This window comes from Aethalodelphis obliquidens, unplaced genomic scaffold (genome assembly GCF_003676395.1).
Source record: "Aethalodelphis obliquidens isolate GAN/ISIS:26980383/991018 unplaced genomic scaffold, ASM367639v1 scaffold3, whole genome shotgun sequence".
Classification (NCBI taxonomy): Eukaryota; Metazoa; Chordata; class Mammalia; order Artiodactyla; family Delphinidae; genus Aethalodelphis; species Aethalodelphis obliquidens.
Genome location: NW_020837947.1, coordinates 8,147,022 through 8,170,734, shown reverse-complemented (window position 1 = coordinate 8,170,734; position 23,713 = coordinate 8,147,022). Strand labels below are relative to the sequence as shown.

At 45.2% G+C, this 23,713-nt stretch overlaps 1 protein-coding gene across 2 annotated transcripts in view; it reads left to right on the top strand.

Moving 5' to 3' along the window:
• The window catches only part of FNDC1 (fibronectin type III domain containing 1), a 97,495-nt gene extending 77,537 nt beyond the window's left edge, over positions 1-19,958 (top strand). For both annotated transcript variants that reach the window (XM_027082146.1, XM_027082135.1), the window contains 7 exons: positions 1,627-1,857; positions 6,654-6,762; positions 11,456-11,535; positions 13,597-13,626; positions 14,399-14,560; positions 15,920-16,042; positions 19,179-19,958. In XM_027082146.1, coding sequence (XP_026937947.1) covers positions 1,627-1,857; positions 6,654-6,762; positions 11,456-11,535; positions 13,597-13,626; positions 14,399-14,560; positions 15,920-16,042; positions 19,179-19,294 — 851 coding nt within the window. In that variant the 3' untranslated portion in view covers positions 19,295-19,958. The remainder of the gene's footprint in view (positions 1-1,626; positions 1,858-6,653; positions 6,763-11,455; positions 11,536-13,596; positions 13,627-14,398; positions 14,561-15,919; positions 16,043-19,178) is intronic.
• The last annotated feature ends 3,755 nt before the right edge of the window (positions 19,959-23,713 follow it).

Sequence of the window (23,713 nt, the reverse complement as noted above, 5' to 3'; positions counted from 1 at the left end):
TTTCTCAATTATTAAAACAATTTCAGGAGGATATTCTGTTTCACTAAACTGTGTTTCATTCCCTTTGGGAGTCTTCTTTTCCCATGCCCTTAATGAACTTTGCTAACAAGACAGATTAACATATTACTAAGTGGAAAAACAATAAGTTATTACTGAGTGGAGACAGGCAACAGCTTAAACTAATATCACACTTTTCTGTTTCCAAAACAAATGTTCTGCCATCAGCAGAGAACAACTCTTGCCAGCCAAGATGTAGTATTGAGTGTCTGAACCACACGTACTTGAAGAACAAGAATCTTTGTGTGTGTGTGTGTGTGTGTGTGTGTGTGTGTGTGTGTGTGTGTGTGTGTGTGTGTATCTGTTTGAAGTGCTTTCTTTTTTTCTTTTTTTGAATTTTAAGAATCTTAATTAGAAGGAGGAGTCCTGAGACAAATGGTAATGCTGGGCCATGGCACGCAGAAGCCTGGCTGAGTCCACCGAATGTGCTGACTTTTCTCTCTGTAGTTCCGTGACAGAAATAGAAATGCTTTCAGTGCTATTATTAACTGCTCCAAAGAACTCTTAAAAGCCTGAAAGGCTTACTATTGTCTGGCTATTTTCATATGCCTATAACTCTATAAAGCGTAGTAGATGGCTCCCCCAAACTTCCTGATGAGATCATGAACGAGCTCGAAAGGCCTAATTTTATACAGAGTATTGGAATATAGGGGATCTAAAAATTGCTTTCAGTCCTCACAGCCACTGAGAATGAGAACCTGTACGAAAAGATGCAATGGAACGTTTAGAAAGTTCTAGAAATTGTTACTTGGGAGCACTTGGGGGTCTTGAATGTATAAAGCTCAAATCCAATTCCTTGGATTTTCTAACTTCTAGAGCATATGTAATAAGAAGAGCTGTGGACTAGAGGGAAAAGCTTCTGTTTGCCTGCTGCTCTGGGGGCCTCTGTCAGCATCCGTAGGCTCAGCTGGAGTGTGGGTTATCAGTTCTTGTCCTGCCTTAATTCTGGGGCCCGTGTATCTACTGAGATCACGTGTATAGAGAAAGCTTGAGCCTATCCATAAATGTGAGGTAGCTATCATCGTCCTGAGTGGTAATGTTGTTAGAAGGGTATTCAGGCCTGGCCTGTGCAGACATTGCAGGTAGTTATGTGAGTCCCTGAAGTCCCAGGGAAGGCCACCCAGAACTGAGGCTAAGGCTGTGTATCTTGATCAGCGTATAGTTTTTTCTGGTCCCAAGACAGCCTAGGGAATGAACTGAGGTTGAGAGAACTCTAAGTCGGGCTGATTCACACCCTTCTAAGTTTTGGGGCGTAGGAATGGCAGAATGCTGCAGGCGTATGTTGTACTAGATTGTAGCTCAGAGATGTTTCAAAACCACCGAGGTCATAATCATGGACGTTGATGGGGCAATAAGCTCTTTTGACACCATGATGTTGAAAGATATAAATATGTAGATCCATACAAGAGGGCTAGGGATGCGCGTCCGAGTTTGGCGTCAGGGCTGATGACCCTGGATGCTTAGTAGGAAGAGGCTGAATCGGGGGGTCTACTCCTGGAGCAGACATCATGTTTCTGCCTCCAGAGAAAGCCTTCAGCAATCCGACTGGGTATCTTTGTTCTCTTCCAGCTCCTTACGTGACGTACCTAAATAAAGACCCGTCTGCCCCATGCTCTCTGACTGACGCTCTGGATCACTTCCAAGTGGACAGCCTGGATGAAATCATTCCAAACGACCTGAAGAAGAGTGACCTGCCTCCTCAGCATGCCCCCCGCAACATCACTGTGGTCGCCGTGGAAGGCTGCCACTCATTTGTCATTGTGGACTGGGACAAATCCGCCCCGGGAGATATGATAACAGGTGTGTCCAAGGCAGATGCTCAGAGTTCCTGTCAACCAGTAGGTGGGAAATACAGACAGTAAGGGATGGATGGATGATGGATGAGTGGATAGATGGAAAATGGATGGATGGATGGATGGGTACATGAATGGATGGATTGGATAAATGAATGATGGATGGATGTAAGGATGGAAGGGTAGGTTAAATGGATGGACAGATGCATGAACTGGATGAATTGGATGGATGAACGCAGATGTCTTCTTTTAAAAGGATGAAATAGAGGCAGTATGGGAAGCCTTGTGGGGTAGTATGAAGAGCACTAGATGAAAGTCACAAGTCCTGAATCCTAGTCCCAAATTGGTTTTTATGACTTTGAGCTACCTACCTCATCTCTCTGGACCTTGCTTTCCTCCTATGCAAAATGTCGTTACATCTCTTATACTCTGTAATCCTGCAAATAGCCAGGGAGTCCACAGAGCCACACTAAGATGAGATCCCACAGCATGGGTGATGAAAGAGCTCCTACTGTGCACTACCCGGAGTCACAGTCAACCCTGGGGTCGTGACAGCCTCTTCCCTTCTTTCCATGTCTGCTGGGTGCTTCCAAACCAGTCTCCGTGTCCCTGAATTCCTTAGATGGGCCCCAGATGTGATGGCAAAGTGCCCAGGGATCTTCCTCCTCCTAGGTCTTGGCCTGTGAGATGTTCATGAGTTCATTTGATTCTGCCAAGGATATAGTTGAGGATAAATTTGTTGAGATAAGTTCCTACAGTAAAGAATTAATGTGTTTTTGAATAGACCCTTCTTTTGCAAATGATTCTTTTTGGGTCAGTTAGTTATATAAGAGGAAGGAACATATGTGTGTGTGTGTGACTCGGGACTGGGGATGGTGCCGTTAAGTCAGAGTTTGACATATTATCTGTCACTATTATGCTAGTGTGGTTCATCGAATTCAAAATTTTTAGTGCTTTTGCTTTATGTCCCCAACATTATCTCTTAAAATGATAAGAAAATATCCAAGCACACCCAAAGAGCAACTTTTCTAATGGAGTTTGCACAGCAGCCCAAAAACCAGGATAAAGAACACAGGAAAGAGTGCCTGGCTATTGTGCCGGGTAAGGCGGAAGGGCCAGGGGAGAGCGAGGGTACAGATCAAGGGGGCGGAGTCTTGGTCTAACTGTAAGTGACGGTCGCCCCCAGCCTGTGAGCTGCAGAGGCTGCAGAGGCCAGCTTCTGTGAAGTCCAGCATGTTCCTAATAGAAAACGAATAAATCAACGGAAGGAGGAAAGCTTGTAGTCAAAGCAGCCAGAAAATCCTTTTATTAACTGAATATGATTTTATGAATGGCAATTTTGAAAAGCAAGCAAGTAAGCATACAGAAAAAAAATAATGGAAAATCTTAGCTTAAGCTATTTAGCTTTTGATCTCTTGCATAACAGATGTTACTTAGAATAAATATACCACTGTGCCCTGAGCCACGGGGCTTCTGAAAAACAGAAGGATGGATACAGGATGAGAGCGCCAGCCACCTTAGACATGCCTCAAGGGCTGCCGCGTGAGGAGCCTTCAGAGAACTCCCGGTAAATGTCACCGGACTTAACTCCGAAGCAGTTCCTGTATCATCCCATAGAGGGCGTGCTTCTGAAACACATGCTCTTGTTAACTTCACATCCCAAGCCTTCCTGGAGACTTTGAGGTCATCTCATCAACACATACCCTACACCTAACCCTAAACCAAACCGCAGTGCCCTAATCACGAGTACTCATGCCACGAGCATAGATAACATGGCTGAAGTATTTATAGGGATTCGGGCACTCCCGATAGAAGGTTGTGCTGATACTGCGAAGCTGTTTACTGTGGAATAGTTCAGCACACGACAGCCCTGCATATTGCAGGGCTGTTTAGACCCCAGAGGCTAAAAGAGAATATCGTGGGAGCTCTTCATCAGCAAATGAAACAACCACCAGCTCTTTTCGCTGTAGAACAGCGAGGCAAAGTGGATACACAGATACCTCCTAGACCCAAACAGAACATCACACTTCTGGGCCCACTGCAGGGCATTGGGTCCTCCATGAGATATTGAGCGCTCTGCTGGTTTCCACCAGCTGTACTCTCTTGCACAGGCGGTTGAGTCAACATGTAACCAGGTGGTATCCAAACGATATGAAACTCCTGCAGAGTGAGTAGGCCGTTGCTTTCCCTGATCAGTCCCAGTGAATGAGGCAGTTACTCCATCAGGAGTGACTCCATAGGAAATCACCCACATGATGGCCTCTGAGTTTTTCAGGACAGGTTTTGATAAGAACAGAGAAAGCAGGAGTTACACGTGCTCAGATAGCACATTATAAAAATTCAGACCCAAGGATAAGCAGAGAAACCCGCGTAGCATGTGGGACGAAGCACAGGGTTCTGATGGAGTTGATTTCAAGGCGGATTAGCCGGGCAGACCCGTCACAACGGGGCTCCTCGGGCACATGTGTGCGGATGTGCCTTTGTTATATGCAGCATGTGTGGCTTGATGCGGCTGTCCTCAGAGGAGGAGGGAACCCTGTGGAGAGAGCAGCAACCCTTCCCAGGTCGCCATGAAATATTTGTTGAAAAAAGAGAAGAACGAATTCCTCCAGAAAGCAGCGTGGAAAGGCTTCAGAGCCCAGTGCCTCTGCTTCTGCTCCCTGTGTGCTCGGCAATTAGCTGTGTGACTCTAATCCACTCTTTCCATCACCAGAATAGGTCTTAATGGAGGCAGTCAGAGAGAACAGGTTGCTAAATGAAGTCGTTTGCCTCTTAGATGCTTTTGATGCTGTTGATCTTTTCCTCCTTGACCTGCGATCCAATTCTCTCAACCCGAGTCTCCCTCGCAGGCTCACCCTCTTTGACCAAACACTAAAGGTCGGACTTGCCGAGGGCTTGGTCCTCAGTTCTCTTTTCCTCTTACTCTGCGTTCTCTCGCTCCAGGATGTTACCCACGCACACGGTTTTAATTCATCTGGGAGGGGAGTCATTGGTTTGTAGCTCAAGGCCCAGCCTGCCTCTCCTCTGAGCCTCAAACAGTAAAATTATGTCTACTTGACATCGTCACCGGGATGTCTCCAAAGCGTCTCAGACTCAGCGTGTCCAGAATGAAACTCATGATCCTTCAGAGCCCCAGACGTGCTCACCTGGGCTTTCTATCTCAGAGGAGCCCTCACTTTTCCACCCATTTTTTGCAAGCTTGAAGGTTTGGAGTCATCTTAAAATCTCCTTTTATTTCCCCTCCATATTCAGTTCATCACTAAATCCTGTCGGCTTCACCTTTCAGGTTTCTCTTGCATGCATCCATTTCCCTCCATTAACACCACGGAACCTGAGTTGTCGCCGCCTCTCACCTGGATATTGTGACAGCTGTCTAGCTAGACCATCCCATCCATGCCCCACACCGTGTCGGTCCTCCGTTTTGCACCAGAGAGATGCGCTGAAGACGGTCTTATTGTGTCACCCCTTCAACGCGTTCCCTTTCTTCTAGAATGAAAAGCAAAAGCCTTCGTGACCAAAGGGCCCTGCATATTTTCTCCATTTTGTGCTTCCTCAGCTTCATTTCTTGTCGCCCCTCCTCCCACCCTGCCACTCGGAGGCTCCGCCTTCTCCTGGCTCCTCCCTCTTCAGCATCTTTGCCCAGGAATTCCCTCTACCTGGAATCCACCCCACCTCCTACCATGCATCTTAGCTGCTTCCCGTCCTTCAGTCATCAGCCCCATTTGGGGGCCCTGGGGGAGCTCTGCCCACCCCCCGTCCCCCAGCACGTGGGCTGCTCCTTAGTTCTCATCACGGCTGTGTAATCCTGTGTGTCTGCCGGCCTACTGCTCCTGGAGTTACAGATAAAACGAGTCGCCGTTTGACCTCCAGCACTTAGTGCAGGGTTTGACACGTAGAAGGCACACAGTAAATATTTGTTGAATGAATTAACGAATGTGAACTTGGACTGGCTTTTTACCCCCTCTCTAAGACCCAGTCTCCTCGTGTGTCAGAATGAGGGCAGGGAAACCTATGTACTAGGACCAGGAGAATTCATCGAAGTAAGACTTAATCCAAAGGATTCGGCATGATGTTTGGCGCGTAGAAAGTACTTGACAACGATTTCCTTCCAACGTAAGTAAAGAATGTGTGAAGCTGTGACATGAGCTTCCCTTGGCCTAACGAGGCAGCCTTGAAGGCTGGGCAGGTGTCAGGGCTGAGGGCCCGCCTGCTGAGGCCCATTAACAGCAGATAAGGCAGAGAAAAGAGCTGCCTGACTGTTGTCACTAGACATCGAGGTCAAGGGCAGGCAGAGATATTCAACAACTAGAAACTAAAGGAGAGCCGATAGCAGTAGGTGAGGAGATCACCCACCGTAAGTCTGGGGTCTTTTAGCCACACACACGGCATTCACCATCACGGCTTCTTCGTTTCACCTGAAGGACGATTGTATATATCTCTACCAGGAGCTTCTTAAATACTTGTGTGGAGGTCACTGCTCCTTTCTTCTGCTGCGTGCTCACAGATGTTATCGGTTCTAAGGAGATGAGGAAGGCCAGGGAACGTGGGAGATGAGGACACGGAAGAGAAGTAGGGAACCAGCTCGTCATCAGGAAGTGTCTTTAATTTTGTCATCTGCATCTGGTTTCACCAGTGGGTACCAGCGTTCTATCCCATCTGACCCAACACACTCCCCTTCTTGACTTCTCACACAGAGCTGCCTCCACGCCACTGTTTCCTTCCCATCATCCTCCCCTGGGTTATGCCTCTGGTGTGATGTGTTTCCTTGATGCTCATTGGGTTCTGCCTCCTTTCCACTTGTAGGTTACTTGGTTTACAGTGCATCCTATGAAGACTTCATCAGGAACAAGTGGTCCACCCAAGCTTCATCAGTAACTCACCTGCCCATTGAGAACCTGAAGCCAAACACAAGGTATGAGGTGTCAGTCATTTACAAACAGAAAACGAGACCTATGTGCCTGGTCATGGATATCCTTAGGTTGAAAAGAAAAGGATTAATCAAAAATGTCTTTATGGTTTCTTTTGAGTTCTCTAGTTAGCTCTCATAGACTGTCAATGAATGCTCACCATATGTCATGTATTTTTCTTAGGGGAAAGCACTGTGGGCACCGTAATTGTTAGATTATTGTATTTCTATTTTGTTCCCTATTTTCCGGAGACTAAAACTACCCACCGTTGGGGAAGGAAAGGTTGCTCTGTGTGTTGAAAGGGGATTGATCTGTTTGTACTCACCCCATGGTGGCTTAGGCAACGCAAGCTTTGTACGTGACACGGATGGAGCAGCAATTACTCAGACTCTATACTGTACAAGTTCAGATCATTCAAGAAAGATGTATTTTACACATTAATAACGGTTACAAGAAGCGTGCAACCTAGTCGGGGCAGTGGCTCGCTAGCCAGAGGGCCATCTGAGAGTGAGCCCCCAGCGTGAAATACGCAGAACTTGCTTCGAGGGTACAAACAGCATGAGTGTGCATTTCCTCTTTTATACTGTCTGGTTTTGCTGGTAACAGCCATCAGGAAAGAACACAGTGGTCGAGCTGTGGTATGCTTGTAGACTGGCTCTCTGGGAAAAAAAATCAAAACAATAACCACTGGTTTATGGTATTTGCCAGTTTCTCCCACCGTGGCCAGTTCTGAGCTACCCTGGCTCTGCGGAACGCCTGATGTTTAGCGATCGGCTCTCTGAAGCCTGTAGAATGGCTCTAGCACACCGCGGACGTCAAGCCCCTGTGTTTCCATAGCGAAGTGTTCTAAGAGAGTGACTTGGACCCAGGGTCTCCCATTTTTTTATAGAGTCAGAGGAACACAGAGGAGATTGGAACAAAATACTCTCCTTAAACAGAAATGTGTTGAAAGGGATAGAAATTGGACAATATCCTTGGGCGCTGAGAGACTTCTGCACTAGCGGAGAACTTTCCTCAGGGCCTGTTAATGTCCTGGGCTCCCTTGGACTGCGCTTTCATAAACTGTTATAAATTTTGAGATTCAGCAAATAAAAAACAGGAAACTGAGAGAGCACTTTTCTTAGCTCTTCTCTGATAGTAACGAAAAGTTGATTCATTGCAAAAAGAATAAAACTAAAGAAAACGAAGTCAACGTCCCATTTTTTTATTGTGGGCAGAGTGAATGTTCTTACAGCACAGCCTCAGTATCAGCTGAAAGAGGCCTTGGGATGTTTGGCCGCATGGCTCCTTGCAAATCCCAGTCCCCTGCACCCTCCGCAGTCTAGCGTTCCTGTGGCAACTTTTGGTACCAAGCTGGTGCTGAGTTGTGAATAATATCAGGGCCCGGTTATGTAGGATGGTTGATTCATTCTTTCAGTAGGTATGACTGAGCGTCCGCGATCCACCGGTAAGTGCTTACTGAGTGTCTGCTCAGGCCAGGCACCGGGCTCCACACCGGAGAGAGCAGTGGGCGTGGGGAGGACGTGGGGCAGGGGTGCACAGTACACTGTGGCCCCTCATGGCTCGCACAGCCTGGTGGAGACACATAGTTTATAGACGCATAAGTATGAACCTTCCCCGGCCAGTGTTGTGAGGGAGAAGTACACTGTGCTCTGAGGGTACGATAGGGGGCTTTTTGCCTGAGCTTGGGGGTTAGCGTGCAGTCAGGTGAGCTTCCATGGGGGGTAAGATAAGCAGCACTTCACCTGGAGAAGGTGGGTGAGCAGGTCAAGTTGCTCCAGGCAGAAAGGGTGTTGGGAAGCCAGTGGGTTTAAGGAAGAGAAGGAGGCTGATGTCGGGGGCGGGGGGGGGGGAATGGGGAGGAGAGGAGGCTGGAGGCTGGACCAGCCGGTCCCAGAGGGCCCTAGTGTCCCCTGAGGCTCAAGTCCTGCGTCCACTCACACTGAGCGCCCTGATAGACAGGCTGGGAGCAGCAGCCGCCTCTGCCCCGTGGTTCGCGCGTCCTGCGGAGAGAGTGGGCCGGCTGGAAAGCGGGGTGTGTGCTTCCTGCTACAGAGGCTTCCTCCGACCCCCCAACAGCTGCTGAACTTTTACAGCCCGGGAAGCGTGCCACGATGTAAGGACGCTCATTTTTCCCCGCGTTTCCCCTAACGCAGGGCGTCTCCGATGGGCTCACTGGGGTGTCCACGTGTTTATTCCACAGAGGCTGCGTCTCCCCACCCTCTGCACAGTCCTCAGGGCTTCTCAGGACCCCCTTCACAGTCCTCGTAAGAGACGCAGAAGTCGGTCCAGCCCAAGAGAAGACAGGATGTAAAAACTGGCTTTGGTTCTTTGTAACTGGATCTTCTTTTTGACAAGTTTAAGTGGGCATTGCCCACCTTATTCACCCAACTTAGCCCTGAATCACTTTCTGTAATCTTCATATTGTAAGTCCATACCTAAAGTACAGAGATTTGTCACCATGGAGGCTGTTGAAAAGAAGGCGCCAGAAGCTTGTAGAAGAAGGCAAGGCATGGATTGCTTTTGTTACTTGGGTGAGACAGAGACTCTTCAGGGTATGAAATGTACATTTTAGTCTGTAGAAAAAGTCTTATGTGGTTTTCGAAAACAGGAATTTTACTCCTTTCATAATCCCACGTTGTTTTTCAGTTCAGCATATTTAAACTTACTTTGACATATTAGGCGAGTTCAAGTGGAAATACATCTTTAGAACTGGGCCATGTGGGCTTTGCGGAGCACTGGAATTATTGTGTGGACAGGAGGGTAGATTTGGGGAATACGTAGGTTTCAGTGGTAAAACAAAATGGATACAACCAAGAAATCGGAATAGTCTCTCGGGCAATTGGTCATCCCTCTGCCATCTCCTCAACTGCACAGGGTGTTTCCCTCTGTGGGTCTGGGGAAGAGGTAGCAGCGTGGCTCCAGGGATGGCTTGAGAAATATTCAACAGAAAGGTCCCCTGTAGCCTCTGAATATCAGTGTCACTCTCTAAGTTTCGATTTCCTTTTTTTTTTTGCGGTACGCGGGCCTCTCGGGGCACGAACCCGCGTCCCCTGCATCAGCGGCGGACTCTCAACCACTGCGCCACCAGGGAAGCCCTCCTATTTTTTTAAGGAAAAAAAAGTATCTGTAAAGTTGGACTGTTATCATTGATGTATGCCCAACCCAGTGCTTGAACTGCTAGCAGAGTCTGCCTTTAACTCCACGACCGCTAAGTTAAAAGTACGCACAACTGAGGAAACACGGAATGCTGAGTGAATTGAGATTTGGGAATTCCTATGTTCTTAATTGTGCATATCTCTTTTATAAAAAAAAATGACATTTAAAAAAGGATTCTTTCCTACATGAGATGTGAATATACTTTCTTGGAAAGCTTAAAAGAAGACTTGATTTTACCGAATGGGCTTTTCTTTGCTCTCTGTTTAATCAAACCCCAAGTCAAATATCTCTGTGTAACTGTGAGACCAGAGGCTCCCTTGAGGTTCTCAGAAGCTCAGAAACTCAGGAGGCTTGGTGCCAGGGCAGAGGTGCCGCGGACACATGCCTTTGCTCTCTAAATGTAAATAATTCTCCTTTTAAAAATTTAGGGTGTCTTAATTAGTGCATGTGATCTGTGTGTCTGACAATCAAATACAGGATTTTGTAACATTGAAGTGTAGCTTCTGCTAGCTGGAAACCAAGACTCCTTCTGAACTCTCTGAAGTGGTGGAGAGCTTCCCCGCACAGGGATTTTTTTACCCACCTTCTTTACCTGGAAGTGTTGATAGTTAGGGGCTAAGAGAGCACAGATGACACCTGGAATCCCAGAGGGGAGGACAACACAGAGAGGAGCAGTAGGTAGAGTGGGTCTTAACTGTGTTGGTTTCCAGTATTTTCTCATCACCACTTTTGGTCCTAGAGCTCATCAGAGTCCAAAGTAAGATGCTCTGGGACTCCCAATCTACCTGCTTGTCATTCTCCCTCTAGATGAACAGGCTGATTCAGACAGTGTGCTTTCTAGCACATTCTCTGTTCCAAGAAAAAGATTAATCCACAGCAAAGCCTCTGCAGGCCTTTTCCTCTTCCCCTTGCCGGACTTGCTTCTCTTTCCTCGAGGCACAGAAGCTGGAAACTCAGTGACTTTACGGCTCCAGAGCCAAGCATAGCACTTGTCCTGCACCCAGAACATTGTTGTCGTGTTAGTTCCCCCGAGGAGACCGGCCTCAGGACTGCTTAGCCTTCTCCCTGCCAACAATGGGTTTGCATCATCACACTGTCAAACATCCTGCTTTTTCACACACAGTCCAGTGATTAGAATTAGGTTACAATTGGAATTCTGCTTGGTAAGCGTTTCACCGCTCCATCTTCCCCCTCCAGTCAGTAGAACTCAAGGCGGGACAAGAGGAGACCATTGCATCCAAGGACGGGCCTGCGCGGGGCAGTTCAACCCTTGACGCTCTAAATAACACACACAATCTAAGTGGCCTGTTTGCCCAGTATGCCCCTCTGTTCCCATTAGTCACATGTATTGTTTTGAAAAGTTATTCGAAAATGAGAAAGTTTAGAAATAACATGAAGAAATAGCAGTGGTGTACGCATCTGTGAAAAACAGGACTCAAACCCTGCCACGGAGCAGGTGCTGAATAGTTTGGGTGTTTGTCTCATTACACAAAAATTAAACAAGGTTCTCTTTCAAAATATGTTTTCTTCCAATTTCAGGTATTATTTTAAAGTTCAAGCCAAAAATCCTCACGGCTATGGACCTATCAGCCCTTCAGTCTCATTTGTCACAGAATCAGGTATGGGTGACTTCATGTCCTCGTTTTTTTCCTTTTCTTGAAAACAAATAGTCTGAAATCATGTCTACAATAAAATAAAAACTGAAGAAGTTAAATCCTCTTCTCTTTAATCAGTTCATATTGGATGTCATTTTATAAGATAAACATGATTTTCTTTCTGCTGAGCTAAAAGTTGGATAATAAAATTTAAAGTAATCTTCATTGGAACTGCCTGGGAAGTGAAAAGGTCAAGTTCCAATGAAAAGGGGGGGAGAAAATCTAGTTTTCAACCATGTGGGAAAGGTAAGTTTGAATCTATCTGTAGAGATTTAGTTACAGAGATAAATTCCTTTTGTTTTTTTAATAGCAAACAGCTGAAGAGCATAAATGTCATGTGACCTGAGGGGACGTTGCTTCTTTCAATTAGTCACATCTCTAAGTTGCTTCCTTTACTAGGAGACGAAAATGTCTCTACTTAACATGGAGGGTCTAATTAAAATACTGTCCATCTTGCAAGCAATATCACTCAGAGGATGTCCCTACTTTGGGATGCTGGTGTGCAGAGCTCTCAAGCCCTTCAGTGAAATGTCCCCGTGGTCATGGTCTGAGGCAGTACACACAGAGCTGCCCCATGGTGGCAGGTGCCGGGTTGGCAGCCTTTCTTGTGTAGGAAGCCAGGCTGGAGAGTTGGTACCCATGGTCCCAAGACAGGCACTTACAGAAGCCCAGCTGGGTCGGCTCCACACTAACGTGGCTGTCGCTTCCATTTGGTTAGATTATTTCCTAAGAGCAGGAGAGTAAAACAAGCATTTACACTTACAGCTAATGGTATGTCACTTTATTTTATAGATAGCAGATGATGTCAGAATGAATGGTCTGTACAAAGGGGCAGCACAAAGCAGATCTGGGGGGACGAAAATGTTCTGTGTGTGATCGTGGTGGAGTTCCATGAGTCTATACGTGTGGTAAAAATTCATAGGATGTGTACCCTAAAAAAGTAATTTTACTCTGTGATAATTAAAATAAAAAAAAAAGGATGGCCCATGTTTACCTGGCCTGTATTTTATAAAAATGAACTTCTTCTAAAGCAGAATTCCTTATAATGTAATTTCATATTAAGTGGCACTATTTGGGCTAAGATATAGACATGTTTTAAAACAGCTATATTGAGGTAGAAATGGCATACAGTAAACTGTTCATCGTCAAGATGTACAGCTGAGGAAGTTTTGGGGTATGTTTATACCCTTGGAGCCATCCCGGCAGTCATGCTGGTGCACAGCTCCATCACCCCGACAGTTTCTTCCTGCTGCTGTACCATCCAGCCCTCCCTTCCCTCCCCGTGTGCCCATCCTCTCCCCTCTTCTCAGGCAACCACTCATGGGCCTTCTGTCACTATGGATTCATTTGCACCTTCTAGAATTTTGTATCAGTGGAATCACACAGTGTGAGTTCTTTCGTCTGGCTTCTTTCACGTAGCATCCTTTTGAGATCCATCCATGTTGTCATATTTATAAGTAGTTCATTCTTTTTTATTACTTAGCAGTGTTCCATTGTATGTGCCACAGTTTGTATCTATTCACCTGTTAATAGACATTGGATTGTTCCTACTTTTGGACTATTACAAATAAATCTGACATGAGCGTTCATGTACAAGTATTTTTAAGGACATATGCTTTCATTTCTCGGGTAAATACGCAAGAGTAGAATGGATGGATTGCATAGGAGGTGTGTGTTTTTACTTTTTTAAGAAACCACTGAACTGTTTTCCCAAGATGGACACGTTTTAAAACATAATGAGTATTGAATTATTTTGTGGTACCCAATGTCAAAATATTATTGTCAAGGACCCACACCATCTATATAAATAACAAGACAATATAAATAGAAAAGAGTATTTCTTGAAAGGAAATGCCTAGAAAGTAAAAACTAAGGGAATGTCTTGGCATCTGTCAAATGAATGTTATACTTTCTTTATCTATTCTAGCTTGGGTAGTTCTTTTAATTACAAAAAAAGACCATTTCAACAGTTGCATGGCTGTGTGATGTAATAGTGAAGCCAATTATTTATTTTTCTTTCTACAGATAATCCTTTGCTTGTTGTGAGGCCACCAGGTAAGTTTCTCTTCTTGATAAACTTGACATTCTAGTAATCAAGTTGAATATTGAATACGAGATTGTTATGGTTACAAGTAGACGCGCTGAACCGTTTTTGTATTTTCGTAATTTTCTGACAACTTCTATGGTTTCTTTGCACCCATCATCCTAATCTAGGGAAAAGCATGTTCTGGAAATTTTTAAATAGGGCCATAGCAGCCAATATCTATAAAAACCATTATGGGTGGCCAGTATCTATGAAAATAGATAACTTTATTTTCATAACCCCTTTGAATATTTTAAATTGCTGAAAAGATAGCAAAATGCATTAAGTGTACGACAAAATTTTACTTTGTTTTTCAAATAAACCAAGAAAGACCTATTGCTTAAGTTCAAGACTGGTCTTATGAGTGACAAGAACAGGAGGTGCCCGTGCTGAGGGATTTTGGGGGTGGGGAGGTAGGGTGACGTGCCCTGCAAGGTCAAATTTGCCATCATAGCTTATGTTCCTTGGCTTAAATTAGGCTTTTTCTTACTCTGAGAATCCTTTATAGAAATGCAAACACGTTAACTGCATTCAGGTACAAGGAACTCCCCAGTTGTACTTCAGTACAAAGAAAGAAGAGAAAAGACAGACAGAGAGAGAGACCACTGGGAGGTGGGAAAACTGCTCAGAAAAGCCCTGAGAGAAGGGGAAGTCCCAGTGAATAAATCAGATTCTCCGGTATTTTGTGCAAGAATAAACACTGTGAGACGCCATGACTTAGAAGGTGTGCTGTGTGTCGTCCAGGTGGTGAGCCCATCTGGATCCCATTTGCTTTCAAACATGACCCTGGCTACACGGACTGCCACGGCCGACAGTATGTGAAGCGGACGTGGTACAGAAAGTTTGTGGGAGTCGTTCTTTGCAATTCACTGCGGTATAAGATCTACCTCAGTGATAACCTGAAAGGTAGGTCTTTAGGGATGCTGTGCTATGGGAAGGTGTGGAAAGCTTTTAGTTTTTCAGATGCTAACTTGACATAGCAGGTGCATCAGAATGCATTTGAGGTATGGACCCATCACATCTCAGTCTGGCTCAAGTGCAAGCCAGTTTTGCAGGCTCTATTCTGGAGTGACTAGTATTTACATAGGTACCCAGGAATATATGTATATATTTTAAATCTACTACTTTTTAGGAATGAAATCCAAAATTCTCTTGGAAACTTAAAGGCTGCTTTTTCTTTGTTGTTAATCCCATAACGTTAACAATGAAGACAAATGGCCTTTAAGTTTCTTTAAGGTATGAGTGTAAGCTGGAAGTATTGAGGAGAAGTACCCCCTACGATTTTTGCCATTGGAACAACTTTACAGAGAAACAATGTGGATGGTGAAACATATATGAGGTGCACTATTTGTTCTGTGTCCAAAACTTACACTGTTTTCATCATGGTAGGGGATTAAAACAAAGAATAACATAAGTATTTACTTTGAACTACTAACATTTCAAAGTACCATTTCTCCCCCGCTGGTTTTAACTCACCCACTTACCCAAAATTGTTTTGTATTTCAAAATTTGCACAACTTTTAATTTTTCTAGTACATACATTTAAAAAGAAAGAAAACTTGCCCTCAGCTGGTTTATATGTTGTCAGACGTCAGGTTTTTTGTTGTTTTGTTTCTTGCTGCTGCTCATCATTTCTAGATAATGTCAAAATCTCCCCAACCATCCCCCACCCTTGCAATTTCTCCATGTACATGCCTCTCCCTACAACCAGTCTGTTCGTTTCTTGCTGCTCTTTTTTCCCTCTTGCACACTGTCCTTTTGCTCCGGGAGAGGCTACACAGCCATGTCTGGTATCCCAGGGTTGAGAGAAACACCTTTGCCCTACTGTGCAGCTCTGGTTCAGGACCAAGGACAGCGCCTCATGCTACAGACATACCCCCTACTTCTAGTTATGTACGAAAATAGTTTCTTCTATTTTTCTAGGTATTCATGCTTTTCATAATTACTTCATGATACGTTCTCTGCCTATCAGAGTTTCCTCCTTGTTTTTAAACCAAAGAGTAGAAAGGTCTCCCATCTACGGGCTGAAAATGCCTATAATATTAGGAGTTTCCATTTAATGAACAATTGCTAAGTATTTAGCACACATGAGCCTGCTGAATCCTTATAACACTTTGAAACCGGTGCCATTATCACCATCTTTCAAACATGGAAAGTGCGACACACAGAGCTGAAGTCATGTGCCCACTTCAAAGCTTGTGCAAATCCCTCAGCCAGCGCGGCGGTTCTGGAGCAGTCAGTGACTCATCGCCTTCCTTTACGCAGATACATTCTACAGCATTGGGGACAGTTGGGGAAGAGGTGAAGACCATTGTCAATTTGTGGATTCACACCTGGATGGAAGAACGGGGCCTCAGTCCTACATAGAAGCCCTCCCTACCACTCAAGGTAATGTGAACCAAGGCCCAGTGTAATATACTGGGGGGTGGAGAGGAGGGCTGACATAAGGAGAAAATTCACTGTAGCTCTGCAAATGGTTTATCCATTTGAAGATGGATATTAGCAGAATTTTGGAGCATAAAAATAAGGAAGAAACAAAATACTCCTACCACATGCTGGGTTTAGGGTGAGCCTTGGAGAGGTAGGGACACAAAGGAATATTAGACCTTACCTCTACCCTCAGGAAACATGGTCAGTAATTGGGAAGGGAGGATAAATATGTGAAAGGTAACTAAGAGCAAGCAACTTAAAGTACAAATAATGACAAGAGTTAAGTCACATGATTGTCGCATTGTCAGGTAATTGTGCAGATTATAGTTACTCTCTGAGTTCAAAGGGTGGGGGCTGGGCTTCCCTGGTGGCGCAGTGGTTGAGAGTCCGCCTGCCGATGCAGGGGACACGGGTTCGTGCCCCGGTCCGGGAAGATCCCACATGCCGTGGAGCGGCTGGGCCCGTGAGCCATGGCCGTTGAGCCTGCGCATCCGGAGCCTGTGCTCCACAACAGGAGAGGCCACAACAGTGAGAGGCCCATGTACCACAAAAAAAAAAAAAAAGGGCGGGGCTGCCGCTTGAGGCTTCCAGGGAAGGTTTTCAGAAGAGGCAGAGTCTGAGCTGAGTCATAAAAATACATGCAAAGATTAGAGGGCCTTCCAGGTGGAGAATGCCATGAACAAGGGTCCCAAGAAAGAAAAAATAAACAAATACAAACCAACCATGATATGCTTCAGGAGCTCATGTATCAGCTATTTCATGATGGCATTGCAAGGTGAAAGTAAGTGTATTAATCTCAAAGTTAACAACATGTAATACATTACTAACTGCCCCAAGCCCCCAAATAAACAAACAGAACAACTGAATGAAGTCCAGCAGTTTAGTGACCTGGCATTTTTTTAAGATATAAGATGCTCTGATCTTTAACATTTTTTAGTTTGGAAAAAAATACCATAGGTGGTACAAAGATTACCCATTTTCAAAAAATTAAGATACATTAAAATACACAAAACAGTAAAACAAGTATGTTAGGCAGGGTTCTCCAGAGAAACAGAACCAACGGGAGATGGAGAGAGGGAAAGAGACAGAGGTGGAGAGAGGGAAAGAGAGAGACAGAACAAGATATATGTTAAGGAACTGGCTCTATGATTGTGGAGGCTGGCAAGTCCAAAGGCTACAGGGTGAGCCAGCAAGCCTGCTAGAGACCCCGGGAAGAGCCAATGCTGCAGTTAGTCCGAAGGCAGGCTTCTGGCAGAAGACCCCTCTCTTCAGGGAAAGTCAGTCCTTTCCTACTAGGGCCTTCAACTAATTGGGTGAGGCCCACCCACATTGTGGAGAGTAATCTGCTTTACTTAAAGTCTGCTGATTGAAATGTTAATCTCATCTAGAAAATAATTTCACAGAAACACCTAGAATAATATTTGACCAAATAGCTGGACGCCATGTCCTAGCCAAGTTGACATAGAAAATTAACAATCACAATAAACATACATAATATACCACATCTCTTAATTGTTTCAGGATCTTGCAGGGCCCCAGGGTTAGTATTAAATGCATCATTTGTATTTCACTGTGTTTCTGTGACTGTTCTGTCATGGTTTGGGCTCTGAACAGAGGTGCTGGTTCATCAGAAACTCACTGGCGGAATGGCAGGTAACCTTTCATCTTACAAGAGGACACAGGGCCAAAGGAGTGAGAGCAGTTGTTGAGTTGCCAACATTTTTTGAGGAGGTTGGAGCATCACTTCTTCTTGAAAGGAGAAGTGGTCAGAACTGCTACAGGATTCTTTCCTCTGAGAGGTTTACTTGAAAGATCTGAAAGTCTACCGCGGATTCCGAGAGGTAAATCTTGGAGGCCTGCGGTTCTAGGCAAGTCAGGGGCCCCAGATTCTGTGGGAATCTTGGTTAAGGTTGCTTGCCCAACTCAGGGCCTGCCCTACTGGGAGTGCTCCATTGTGATTGACTAAAATGATCCTCCTCTGTGGAGAGAGAGAGAGAGAGAGAGAGGCGTCACACATGTGGAGACTGGATTATTCCCACAAGTCATCCTTGGGGTAAACCTCTGAGGGTGGGTGTTGTGACTCCACACAAAAATGGTCGTATTTATTTGGAAGTAACTTTTGTCACAAGAGCAACTTATCAGAAATCTTCTGTCCGAAAGGAGGTTGTTAGGATGAGGATTCTTCCAGTTGGTTCAGATGCTTTTGATGCTACGATGCAGACACCAATTCCAAGTGTGGGTTCTTTTCCCGCACCACCAGGCAATTCTCCAACACCAGCGGGTGCTCTACAGTTCAAATCTGTACTGAAACCATTTACCCAGAGAGAGCATCAGATGCCACAGTTTCAGACCTCAGTCCTACAAGACTGCCCCCCTTCATGCACTTTAGATGCCAATCACAGTCCACCGTGTCACCTGTCCTTCTGATAAGGACAGGCTATAAATCAGAGGTTCCCATGACCCCCTCTTTGGATTTGATTAACTTGCCAGAGGGGCTCACAAAACTCGGAGAGACATTTCACTTACTAAATTGCGGCTTATTATAAAAGGAGGGAACTTGGGAAGAGGCAGGTGGAGGAGATGCATAGGGCAAGGTATGGGGAAGGGCAGGGAGCACCCAGGCCCCTTCGAAGCACCACTCTGCCTGAATCTCCGTGTGCTCGCCAACCTGCAAGCTCTCCGAACCTGTCCTTTGGGGGTTTTCTGGAGGCTTCATTACATTGGCACAATTGACGAAATCATTGGCCAGTAGTGATTGAACTCAATCTCCAGCCCCTCTCTCCTCCCTGGAAGTTGTGGGTGGGGCCGAAGGTTCCCCCCCACAATCACACGGTTGGTTCCTCTGGCGACCAGCCCTCATCCTTAGATGCTTTCCGAAAGTCACGTCATTAGCATAAACTCCGGTGTGGTTGAACAGGGTTTACTATGAATATAATAATATTCCACACACCTTTATAGCTCTTGTCACTCAGGAAATTCCAAGGGCTTCAGGCGCTCTGTGCCAACAATGGAGATGAAGACCAAATATACATTTTCTATTATAAATCACAATATTACTGATTATTCTTTCCCTTTCTTTCCTTTTACCTTCCAGGCTACTATCGCCAGTACCGCCAGGAGCCAGTCAGCTTTGGCAACATAGGTTTTGGAACCCCCTACTACTACGTGGGCTGGTATGAGTGTGGGGTTTCCATCCCAGGGAAGTGGTAACCACAGGACGGTCGTGCTGGAAGCTCGTCCTGCCCGGCCCCCTCGACTAACCTGCACTAGAGCCTGTGAGCAGGAGAAGGGATGGTGTCCCAAGCTTCACTGTCCCCAGTGTCAGCAAGGCCACACGGTGGACACCGGACACTTCAGGCATCTTTGGTCTGGAGCTCAGTCCTACTTCTTGGCCTGGACCACACACAGGATTCAATGTTGCTGTTGACTTTGCTTCTCCACATGTTTTGCTTATAATAGCTCATCCCAGAGACGGCAGACGTGCGCAGCTACCAGGACGCCTGGTGTGATTTTCATACTTTTTAGGCACAAAGTTCAGACACTTTGGCATCTCCAGGGATCAGCGTACACACGCTGTGCCTGCTTTGTGGAACGCCACCCATGTTCTTTTTTCTCACTGGACCCCTCCAAAAGTAGCTAAATTTAAGCTTTGGATCCCTTTCTATGCAGTAGAACTGAATTACTAAAAATGCCACCAAAGGAAATGTAGCCTACTTAAGATTTATTCTATGGACTTAACCCACCACTAGACCAATTGTATCAAATCTTACTTGTAAATTCTCAATTTTGATATATATATATATATGTATATATGCATATACATATCCACACTTGTCTGCAAAGACTGATTAAAATTGCTAAGTTTGTACTTGTTCACTAGATAAATGTGTGTGGGACTTTTTGGAGCAGAGGTGCTGTATATTAACATCTTTTTAGAAGGGTCCAGAGAACAGGTACTCTGTATAACACGGCAAGAACGGCAAGGCACGTGTTCTTCCTGTGAGCGCTGCTGAGCTGTGGAAATGACTGGGATGCAGCGATGCTAGCTGTGAGCCGGTGGCAAACTGCGTGATTGCCACCTTCCATCCTCGTGTGAGAAATGGACTGGTGGTCTCTGTGTGGACACATCCAGTCAGTTTCCAGATTAAGATTTTAGGTCCCAGATGATTTTGAAATCCAGTTTAAAAAGACTTCTTTTGCCTTTCCCGCCTAGCTCAGTATCTACTCCTTGAAATAGAAGCATCTTAGCCCTCTCAGCTGCACCACGAGAGGGTTTATTTAATGACACTTTAATTCTTCTTAAAACGTCGTGTCCTTTCCACGTGAGTGGCACCTCCGCGTCCTCAGGCAGCTCTGGGGAACGGAGGGTTTGTCTTTCCTAAGTTTCAGGGTAGAAGAACCAGTAGTGGGAACGAGCCAGAGGCAGACACACTTCTGGGGCCCGGGGGCTGTACCACTACGTAAATGATGTAATGGCAGAAAGTGTTCCACCTACTGGAATCAGTTATTTTCGGTGCCAGCAGCGTGTTGAGGTGAAGCCTGATGTGTCCGGTAGGTTTGGAGATAAAACAGGAAACAAGTCACTGCGGGATTTTTGTGATGGGGCAGCGGGAGCTGACATCTTCCCCAGTGGCCACAGTTCCTTCTTCTACGGTAAACGACAGTGAAGAAAATGCAGGCGTTCTGACAATCTGGGAAAATACTAGAATAGGAATCTTCTGGGTTTCTGGGGCTCTTGTACATAAAAGGGGAATTGTTTTAAAGGGTGTCTAAAAAACACCTATTTTCCACACTAACATTCAGACATGCTTCACAATAACAAGCAAGGATAAGATCTTTAAATATAAGTGAATTTTCCTAATAAACCCATCTTTGTTCTGGGGCCTCCCGCAGAAGAGATGGGGGATCAGGTCCAGCATAGAGGTGCAGGCATTTCTCCTCCGTGATTCACACTTTCATACACTAAACGTCGTGTTCCCTGTCGGCCTCACCCTGAAAGGTTTTACACTCATTTCATACACAGAAGGACACGTTTCCCTCAGAAGGATTTTATCCTTACTTCCCAGAAATACAAAGATTTCACTGGTGTTCATTCAGGCAATGTTTTTTGAGCCCCACCTGGAACCTTAGACTGTATTTGATTCTGGAAAGCTGAACTTTGATTACAAAGAGATGTTTGCAGTTCTTTATAGAAATTACTGCAAATCCCAGATGATAGCACAACTGAAACAAAAACACTGAATTTATACAAAAAGGTGATAGTATTCTCAATACTCTTGCCAAATTAGGTTATGCAATAGTTCAAATGAGTCCACCACAGTGGTCACATCAAGTTTCTAGTGCTGTGTGGTCCTGGAGGACACGTTTTAGGGACTCCATTGGCAGCAGGATGCCAAGAAGGGGACATTCAAGATAGTAGAGGGTCTGGAAACCATTCCATGTCACGTTAGAGTTTAATTACCAAATGAGCCTTGTTGGAAAATACTGAGCTGTTCATTGCTAAAAAACCTTAAACATAGCTGGAAATGTCTAAACTTGCAATTTGAGGCCCTCAGCCTGTTTTTAATTGGCCTGTGAGCTCAGAATGGTTTTTCTATGCATTTAAAGGGTTGTAAACAAAACAAACAAACAGTCCAAGCAAAAACACCAATAATGTGCAATGGAGACCATGTGTGGTTCCAAGGCCTAAAATATTGACCCTATAAGACAGTCTGTATAGCTGTAGATAAGAGTTTTCTTGAGGTTTAAAGAAGGCTTTAGCAAAGTCCAGATTTTAAAACTAGCACATGCTACGTAATAGATGTTTGTTGGCCCTTCTCTGACTTGAGTTATATTTATTATCTAACTAGCAAATCTGAACTCTGCATTGAGCAGTTGATCAGGGTCCCCCAGTTTCCTGTCGGTCAAGCCCTCTGTGCTGTGGTCTAGGGAAGTATTATGGTCTCTAGGGGACTTCATGCATACTTAATATAACCATTTGGTTAGAGCATAATTTCCAGCTTTTACCAGATGAGTTTTGACTTTTTTTTTTCCCCTTTTTGACCTATTCAAGCCATGTATCTTGGTCAGTTCAGGAGAGTGGGGAATTTGAGAATGTGGTGATGAATGGGGTTAAAACGCATTTGCCTCTCTGCACAGAACACAGATAATTATAACCCCACTGGTAGTCCAATGGTTAGGACTCTGCACTTCCACTGCTGGGGACACGGGTTCGATCCCTAGTCGGGGAACTACTAGATCCCGCATGCTGTGCAGCGCAGCCAAAACAAAACAAACAAAAAAATAAAGATGAGGAAGCTGAAGAAAAGGACTGTTCAAGGATACACAGCCTCAGACTGGGTGGATCCGGCCAGAATGAGCCTTGTGAATGGTTCCTTTCAGTATATATAGTTATGTTAAAGTCAGGTAGAAAAGTAAAACTCAAACAATGCAAAAATCCTTCCTTAATGAAAAGCACAAATGTATTTCTTACAAAATTCTAAAACAACAACAACAGTAAAACAATTCCACCAGAAGAATCAGCCCACACTTCTGCAACAGAATACAGGTTGTAGGTGCCTTATAATCATCTCCTTAAGATGTAACTATCTTGCAGTTGGAGACGAGAAGTGAGTCTAAAAATATCTTCCCAATCACCCCATGTCCCCATTCTCAGATTAGGCTGAGTCAGGAAAATTGTATGAAAACACAAAGTGTACTTGTCATGAATGGCGATCGAGTTTAAATACTAATTGTAAGATGATCAATGTGCACATTTAAAACATCATGATGAGAGCTAAGCACATAAGGATTTATGATAAAAGGGAAATAAAATCAACACAGAAATGGAGGCTGATAAATTTAACACACACAAAAAAATCCTTGGTCCAAATTGGGAAAGCAGTTCTCTCTCAAGAAGAGATTGTTTGTTGGCCAAGAACAGAAATGCCCTCAAGTGTTAAGGAAAGGGTTTAAGTGAGGTTGGACCACGTGGTCTCAGGACAGGGAATAACTTGCAGGAGGTGCTGCCAGGTCGTAGAGGTGAGCGAGCAGGTGTTCTTGCCTCCCTGTCAATGAACAAACACGCGCCCCTCCAGCCTGCCAAGCCGTCTGAGTCCCTCTCAGCTCCCTGTGGTTTTCTGCAACTGTTTGTCAGACCACGCCCATGGTCTTCACGCTCCACCCCGCATCGTCACTCACCTCTATCCTCTTCCCCTCCTACTTCGGGAGACCCCACCTCACTTCACCAGGCAGATGGCAGATCTCCATGCACCTGCAGCCGCGTCCATCCTGCCATCCTCACAAAGAGCTGCCCCCTCCGGCCCAGGACCGGACTCTGATCTGGAACTGCAGTGTCTCCCTTTTGAAAGATCCTTCCCCAACATTCAGACGTGCTTAGTGCTTCTCATTTAAAAAAATTTTTAATTCGAATTAAAAAATTTTTTCAACACCCGTGGTCCCCTTCAGCTACTCCCTTCACACTGTGCTGGCTTTGAGCTCAGTTCCTGAATTAATCACCCCCATTCCATCCCCTCACCCCCCACTCCCCTGTATTTCTTACACAGCCACACCCTGGCCTCTCACAGCTCAGCTCTCCCAGGTCTCTCCTGGTGGCTACATCCTGTGGACACTGGTCAGGCTATTTCTGTT